Below are 9,182 nucleotides of genomic sequence, written 5' to 3' on the forward strand. Positions count from 1 at the left end.
GCAGCTCAATGATAGAGCACTTGCCTTGAGCAAGACAACTCAGGGCCAGTGCCCAGGCCCTGAATTCAAGCCCCATGATCAACCAAAAAATAAAATAATAATAATAATCAATGTACCTATGGAACTCTAGGTAACTTTGAGGGTGTGGGTGGGGTTCATAAATGGGTGGAGGACAATTATGAAAAGTGTGATATTGATTAAGTGCATTATACTCATCAACTGACATGATGAGTTGAAATCCTTTTGTACAACTACTTAAAAATAATAAATATTATTAAATTAAAAATTAAATATTAAGTGAAAACTTCTCACTTCAACAATGAAAATTAGTGTGTCCATTAGTACTACAAATAACTTTGTTCCAATCTACATCTTTTTTTACATAATCCCTATTGATATACTTTCCTCTGTGTTTGGGAAAAACTATACATTGTAATATGAATAAAGAAATGCATATGTTTTGAGTATCTTCTGTTCATCTACCTGGATTTTAGGTAATTTACAATCAAATGTCCTGATAGGAGTAAGTACTGGGTACTACAGAAGGGGTAAGAAGAAGGACGTTTTCTGGAAGTGAGGACATATTAATGGATATGTGAGGACAAAGTTGCTGGAAAGTGGGTATGATATGCTAGGCAGATACATTAACCCAGAATGTCAGCCATATATTGTAATGGCTTATTTGATCTGAAATTATTTTTCTCAGTTATAAAAATAAATAAAAAATACTTAACTTCTTTTATGGTAAAGGAGTCCAGTTTAATGTTTGCAAAGTGCTTTGAAGCTGGACAGTGTTACCATGACATTCTAAACTTGTATCTCAAGAGAATTTCCAAAATAAACCCAGGGTATAATTCCCTACCATTTCCCCAAAAAAGGAGGCTTGTTAGCCATCCCTTAACCAATGTTACTTTCCCTGATATTTTTATTTTATTTTTTTAAAAAATGCAACATCAACAAGAGAAAGCACTCTGATGGCTTACACATGTGCTTTGAAATCAAGGGTTGGTGTTTTTCTTCATACTTTATAAAACTAAAACCCTTTGTTTTGCAGCCAGGGAGCTGGATTTACACCCTGAACAATACCTACCATTCTCCTCAAGCCCTGAAAGTGACAGTGGCCTCCAGGGCCTCTAATATTGTTGTGCCTCCAGCCACTGTGGAAGCTTTTGTAGAAAAAGACAGCACCTATTTCCCCCATCCCATGATGATTTATGCAAATGTGAGAAAGGGATCTTACCCCATTCTTAACTCTACTGTCACTGCAACAATTGAACCAGAGACTGGAGAGCCTATTACACTGCAACTTTTTGATGATGGAGCAGGTAACAAGGAATCCCATGGTGTTTTACCTGTCCTCAAAAGTTGAGTTGTGGCAAGGTTGTAGTGATATAACGCTTACCTATAAATTGTCTTCAGTTCAATTATTTTTCTTATTCAATCTTATCTAACTCTTGAATTGTTATAGAACCACTGACATACTAAGTAGCTATAGGCTAACTGGTGAGGAGTCCTATGAGTTTTAGTGTGATTGTGTGGGGTGGGGGTGGGGGTGGGGGGAAGGATGGCAGTTGCTGCTTGATGATCTTCCTTAGTTTCCCTGTGGCTAGTGGCACTAGCCACTCTCACTTGATGAGATCACACAGGAACAGCATTATATGTCCTTAAGACATGTCTATATCCCTCTAAGATTCCACAGCCTTGTTCACAGAAATAACCAGAGTGGACAACTAAAATAGCAAAACAAAACTCTAGAAGGCAGGTGCAGTGACAGTGAATTCTTATTTTCTCTTTGGACTCAGCTGTGTAAATAAACCTGGAAAATGAACTCAGGACTCAAGAGATGACTAGAGACTGTTCTTTGGCCAAGAATCGGGATTAATGAGAGGACATGGTCCATCACGGGCACAGACGGCGCCCTTTGTATGGGTGATTTGACCCCAGAACGATCATTCCACCAAACTAGTGGAATCCACGTGGAGATTTCCCCACTACTGACAAAATCCCACTTCAGGGCTCTAATTGTGAACACAATCAGCAAGTACTGCAGGCAACCCACAGCACTCAGACTCTTTTGACCAACTTTTTGGACATAAGAGAGTCTTCCATCTTTCCTTCTTCCTGTTCTGTGCTTGCTTTACTTCAACTAAATTCTCAGAATGCTAATAGACCCTAAAAGCTATGGTGGCTACCCTAAGAGTTTGATCAACAGATAAAATTACAACCTTCGCCCTGTTATTTCAAAGTTTTTTTTTTTCAAGATTCTTAAGTTTGACCGCCCATTAGGAGCTTGCCAATGACATTTTACATTTACAAACAAAAGCTCTTTCAGAGGATTTTTGTTCAATATCACCTGTCAGAGGAATAGCAGAAAAATCTTTTCATTTTGCCTATTGGAATAGATCCAAAGGATCGTCTTAGGCTCTGCTCATTTGTGCATAGCTCTACCTTTCATTTTTGTGTGTAGTCTAAAAATGTGCTTTGCAGAATGTTTCTTCTTTGCTGTACCCTGTAAACTTCCCTGGAGAACAGACCCTGCTGTCTTTGGAAAACATCACCTGATTGAGCTCAAGAAACTTCTGTGTTTTCCCTGGGAATCATTTTATTTCTTTGACATCTAAATTTACAAACTAATGAAAGAAACAATGAAAAATATTGCTTAGACATCAAAGTGTAAATTTAGTTTTTCTCTAATACTTGACATATGTGTATATAATTAATACTTTTTATAATGTAAACAGTTTTTGTCAATTTTTATAATGTAAACAGTTTTTGTCTGCTATGTTAATTAGCAATAATGAAACTTATACTCAAAGTGTTTTATAATTTATATGTATTTTTTCATGCACACTCTGAATCAGAGCCCCATGAGATAAGCTACCTTCATTCAGCAAATGATAAAAACTGGTCCTCAGAAAACTTAAGCTCAAAACTAAGAATTTTAATACATGTTTCTTATATAGTATTTCCCATTTCTCTCTGCTTTAGTGATTAAAAGACTTCTTTTTTGCAAAGGAAACCATATTTCAATTAGTATTGCCACTCAATACTAATTGAATATGGTTTCCTTTGCAAATTTCTCAATAAAGATTGACCATGTTCTTAGTCATTAAATGCCATGATATATTTCTTTCTAAAGAAATTGTTTTCTAAGTCTGCCTGGATAATATGTTTAGCACTTATTTAAGAAGATGGTTACTTTTCTCATGTGATTAGTCTGTGTCTCAGTGGAGGAAGACACGTTATTGATAACACTTTTTTTAATTAACATTTTAGTGATGATACCATATGGACTATAGGGCTGGGTGTGTGCTTTGGGATCTGAATTTACCTCTAGGTAAGGAAAGCTGCTTGCCCAGCACTTGAGTGGTCAATGTGATCTGCACATGGACTAAGTTGTCTGTCTAAGTCCATGGAAAAAGATGTCCTCCTGCTTCCCTCAGATCTAGTTCTTTCTGCCCTTCAGGCGTGGATGTGACTTGGAACTGATAGACTTGAGAATTAGTACCATAAAAAGGTATTTTAGTATAGGCCTAGCATTCAGAATGCTAGGCACATTGAACAACTTCCAAACCCAACAGCAGCAAGCTCCTTCAAATCTGGAACAGTGCCCATACTAGTTAACTAACTAGCAAAGTTTTTCTTTTTCATCCATAATTTCTTCCAGATATTCCTAAGCCCTTGAAATTTCAGGAAAATATGTACATGTTCATCTCTGTGTCTTAGAAGCATACTTCAAAGGTATGCATCTATTAAATAAGCTTGAGAATGTGTTTTATTTCATAGAAAATGAGTTTCATTTCAGTGATAAGAGCTTTAAATTTTTTTTTTGACTTAGGGCTTGAATTCAGGGCCTGGGCACTGTCTGTGACCTGTTTTGCTCAAGGCTAATGCTTCACCACTTTGAGCCATAGCTATACTTCCAGGTTTTGAATAATTAGTTGGAGGTAAGAGTCTCACAAGGACTTTTCCTCTTGGGCTGGCTTCAAACTAGGATCCTCAGATCTCAGTCTCGTAAGTAGCTAGGATTATAAGTATGAGCCATCAGTGCCCAGTTAAAGATTATTTTTAAGTGTTTAATTAACATTGAAGCAGGTACAAGTAATTTACTTTTAGGAAACAATTTCTTTAGAGGTTAACGAAATCACAGGATGAAATTATGGAGCCATCAGATTTTTTTGTTGTCAGTCATGGGGCTTGAACTCTGGGCTTGGGTGCTGTACTTGGGCTCTTCAGCTCAAGGTGAGCACTCCTACCACTTGAGCCACAGTGCCACTTGTGGTTTTCTAGTGCTTTATTGGAGATAAGAGTCTCACAGAGTTTCCTGCCAGGGCTGGCTTTGAACCATGATCCTCAGATCTCAGCCTCCTGAGTAGCTAGGATTACAGGCGTGAGCCACCAGTGCCTGGCCTGAGCCATCAGATTTTAAACCAGCTTATCATATCAAAAGTAGCTATGACCAAATAACATATGCTCAAATGAAAAGAAGGGGGAAGGGTGAATCTTGTTTTTTAATTACATTCAATATTTGCCAACAACTGTGATGACAAGTGTTGACTGAATTTTTGTCTATCCATATATTCAGGTGCTGATGTTATAAAAAATGATGGAATTTACTCACGGTATTTCTTCTCCTTTGCCATAAATGGTCGATACAGCTTGAAAGTACGCGTCAATCACTCTCCCAGCATAGGCAACTTAGCCTATGCTGTTCCAGGAAGCCGGGCTATGTATGTACCAGGTTACATAGAAAACGGTAAGAATAATGAACACTACTAATGTGAGTGATATCTCATGTATATATTTCTAATGAGTGTGTATATATGTGCATATGTTATAAGCAGGAGGTGAAAGAGAGAGACAGAGACTGAGAGAGAGACAGAAACAGAAACAGAAAGACAGATACAATGACAGAATTTATCTCACTAGTCCTTGTGGGAATTTTTTGGGGATAGTGAGGTTTGAACTTACAGCTTGTACTTGCTTGGTAGACACTCTTACCATTTAAGCCATTCCCCCAGTCCTTATTATTTGGATAACATCCATGTGCCTATGGACTCTAAATTCTTTAATCTATAACTTCAAAGCTTAAATCTAGCTGAAACCTACTTTGGAGCTTGTAGTCCAAGTCTGACTATTTGTTATTTTACAGGATAACAATCCTTACAACTTAATTTTGGGTAACTTTCTCTTTAGTCTACTTCTTGTAAATTGCAAAGGTTAGAAATCACAGTGGTGTGGAGTGTGGGGTGGAGATATAGGTAGTTTTTGTAAAATCTTTCTATTGTGAAATCTACCACCAATTTTTGCTGATTTGGTCAGCAAAGTGCACTTTGAACTGCCCTTTCTTACCTCATGGCTACCACTTGTCTGAAGCCACCATCTTCTCCCATCCACCTGGACCATTAGGTGGCTCTTGCATGTGAGCTCCTTTTGCAGTGTCTTAACTCATTCTAAGCTGAGAAGCCAGAGGGGCTTCTCTGAAAGCAAATACTATTGTGTCCCTCTCCTGCTTCCCTAGAGCTTTAAGAACAAAATCTAAAGCTACTATGTTGACCCAGGAGGTCCGGTGTGAGTTTCCTTTGCCTTACTCTTCTCAAATTACTTTTCTCCTCTTTTTCCTAAAATTTACTTATGATACTAGAGAGCTAACTCACAGCCTCACACATGTTAGGCAAGTGTTCTACCACTGAGCTACATAACCAGCTGTTCTCTTCCTTTGAGTTCCTCTAACCTGTAACTTTGCCACAGCTCCAGGTGTTCACACAAGCTGTCCCCTTTGCCTAGAATGTTTGACCCTGGCTCTTTATCTGGCTGACTTCTCAATTTTTAGGAAACCCTTTGATGTTATTTCCTTGACATCTGAGTTATGTACCTAAATTATTTGCTGTCATGTCACCTTCTGTCATGGTAAGAAGGCCTTTTTGCCTTCTTACACTTACCCTAACTTATATATGTTTATTTCTAAAAGAATTAGCATGAATATAAACTTCAAGAGGGATGCTTTGCCTGTGATGACTATTATAGCATATTAACTCAATCAATGGAATAAATTGAAAGAATGTATGAATTATTTAGTAAATAAGCTCTGTTATTCCAAAAGAATATAATAGCAAAGTTGAGAAAACCTCTTAATAATCTTTCAAGAATAAGCTATGTTGCAATGGGTCCACCTGTATCCCCACTGCAACAATGAGATGATGTCACAAAATGAACTTTACAACTTTGGCGTGCAGGGAGTGGGGGGTAGGGGTAAGGGGAGGAAAGGGATGGTAAGGGGAAACAAAGGAGGAAGCAACAATGCTTGATAAGAAATGTACTCATTACCTTGCTCATGTAACTGTAACCCCTCTGTACGGTATTTTCACAATAAAAAACTTAAATTTCTCACATAGCTTATTCTTTTATTTATTTTTTATTTATTTTTATTGTGAAAATATCGTACAGAGGGGTTACAATTACATAAGCAAGGTAATGAGTACATTTCTTATCAAGCATCATTGCCTCCTCCTTTGTTTTTCCCCTACCATCCCTTTCCTCCCACCTCCTCAACTACACCCCTCCACCCTCTCAGATCCTCCCCACGCACCCCCACCACTGCCGCCTAAATTGTAAAGTTTGTTTTTCCACATAGGGTCTTGTACATCTCATTGTTGCAATGGGTCAACCTGTATCCCTATTTAAACAATTTGTTTTTTCCCAACAACAACAAAAATAATAGATAAGGATCTTGGCCAAAATCTAGTAAGGAAATTTGTAATTTGTAATTTTGGTTTTTCTCTGGGTGTCCCAGGTAATATTCAGATGAACATGCCAAGAAAATCGGTGCACAGAAGTGAGGAGAGCCAAAAGCAGGCATTTAGCCGAGTAAGCTCTGGGGGCTCCTTTTCTGTGCTGGGAGTCCCAGCTGGTCCCCATCCCGACATGTTTCCACCATGCAGAATTATTGACCTGGAAGCTGTGGAAGTGGAAGAGGAAGTGGCCCTGTCATGGACAGCACCTGGAGAGGACTTTGATCAGGGCCAGGGTAGGTTTGCTAGCTTCATTATTAATTTTTCCACAAGACAGCATTTCTAATACCTGTCAAGCATTCATTGGGTGCAAATAACATGGGGGTTTAGGGAAGAAAAAGATGCAAAGGGTTGTCACAGAAACCTTTGAGTTACTTGATGCTCATGGCTCACACCTAATCCTAGCTACTTGGAAGACTGAGATTAGAAGGATTATGATTGGAGGTAAATCTTAGCAAAAAGTTCATGAGACCCTCTCCTCTCCATCTCAAAGTAAAAGGATAAGTGCAGTGGCACATTCCTGACATCTCAGCTACAGCAGGAAGCCTAAATACCAGGATTATAGTCCTGACCTGACCAGGCAAAGAATAAGATCCTATCTCAAAATTAACCAGAGCAAAAAGTGTTTGGAGATGTGATTAAAGTGGTGGATCTCCTGCCTAATAAGCACAGAACTCTGAATTCAAGTCCAAATACAATCAGTCAGCAGCAAGGGGCAGGGAGGGATGGGCAGGGGGCTGTTGGCAGGCTTCTTAAATTCTGAATGTAATGTATAAAGCAGTATCTTCTCCAAGAGTGATACTAATTACATCAAAACCTGTATTGGAGAAATAAACACCACACTAATGTAATCTATTCAGCAGAAATGTACTCTGCATTATAGTAGAAATATTCCTAAATACTGGAAGTAACTAGATTACTGAAAATTAGTGAATATTTGTCATGATTAACAAGTCAAGGTGAGGAAAATATTTCTCATGACTCAGGCAAATCTTGGTTCATTTTCATGTCCACTTGCTATTTTCATGTCCATTTCAAACCTACATATTTGTTATAGAGGCTGAGAACAGTCCCCTGGCCTTGGTCTTTTTGCCATTTTTAAGGATATTGCACGTGATCTTTGTCTATTTCCCTTTTCTAAGGCTTTTGCTAGCTTCCAGACTTGCACCTACATCAACCTTTTCCACACTTTTACCTCTACACCATCCTTCATTGACTATATTTTATTTCTTCCATAACTTGATTCTACTTTACTGGATTACTATATGGTAATAGACCTAAATATCCTTTGTCCTACTCTTGTTTATTCATGGACTAGCACCTTTGCATTTTATTTATCGAGGAATGATAGTATTGTCATAGCTGGTAGGGTCAGACTTTCTTTAGGTATTCCTCTTTAGATACTCTATGACCATTTTTGTTATTTGCTTTCCATATAAACTTTACAATAAGCTTCATGAGGCACAGCCAGAACTAGAGGCATTGAAAACCAACTCACTTAACAGTCATGTAATAACTTAAAGGAAGATGCCACCTTTACTATGCTACATCTTGCTCTCAAAAATCTAACACTTCTTCCTCAGGTTTTAATATGAGTATTTGGAAGTTAAGCATTTAGTTTTCTTGTTACGTTTATTCCTAAGTACTTTGACTTTTTTTATTTCTATTTTCATTTGTCATTTCTTATAAACTGGAAATATTACTCAAGGTGACTTAACTTTTTCATTTTTTAAAATTTCAGCTACAAGCTATGAAATAAAAATGAGTAGAAGTCTACATAGTATTCGAGATGACTTTACCAATGCCATTTTAGTGAATACATCGAAACTAAACCCTCAGCCAGCTGGCACCACAGAGACATTCACATTTTCACCCAAACTTTTTACCAATGGATTTGAACATAAAGCTGATGGGAAAACACAAGAAAACCACAGAATTTATATCGCCATTAGAGCAATAGATCAGAACTCCTTGAAGTCTGCTGTGTCTAACATCGCCCAGGTGTCTCTGTTTATTCCTCAAGACTCTGTTCCTGTACTTAGCAGAGATTATCTTATATGGAAAGGAGTTTTAACAGCAGTGAGTTTGATAGGAATCATTTGTTTTATTATAGTTGTAATACAATGTACTTCAGAAAGGAAAAGGAGAGCAGGTAAAGAAGGGAATGGAATAAGGTTACTATGAACAAATGTACAATAACACTTCCTTTCTGAGATATAAGACCCATGGCCTTTGCACTCTAAAAAATGAACAAAACAAAACAAAAAATACCAACAAAATAAAATTACCACCAAAACTGTATTTAAATGCATTATAGTTTTGTATAATATGGTTTCGATTTACACAGTAAAAAAAAAAAAGAAAGAAAAAAATTCTGATATTCTCCTATGG

At 37.6% G+C, this 9,182-nt stretch overlaps 1 protein-coding gene across 1 annotated transcript in view; it reads left to right on the top strand.

Moving 5' to 3' along the window:
• Clca2 (chloride channel accessory 2) overlaps positions 1-8,975 on the top strand; it is a 35,784-nt gene extending 26,809 nt beyond the window's left edge. Inside the window, exons 11-14 of the mRNA XM_013018272.1 lie at positions 1,055-1,325; positions 4,586-4,756; positions 6,794-7,027; positions 8,533-8,975. Coding sequence (XP_012873726.1) covers positions 1,055-1,325; positions 4,586-4,756; positions 6,794-7,027; positions 8,533-8,975 — 1,119 coding nt within the window. The remainder of the gene's footprint in view (positions 1-1,054; positions 1,326-4,585; positions 4,757-6,793; positions 7,028-8,532) is intronic.
• The last annotated feature ends 207 nt before the right edge of the window (positions 8,976-9,182 follow it).

Source organism: Dipodomys ordii, unplaced genomic scaffold (assembly GCF_000151885.1).
Source record: "Dipodomys ordii isolate 6190 unplaced genomic scaffold, Dord_2.0 Scaffold39, whole genome shotgun sequence".
NCBI classification, from domain to species: Eukaryota; Metazoa; Chordata; class Mammalia; order Rodentia; family Heteromyidae; genus Dipodomys; species Dipodomys ordii.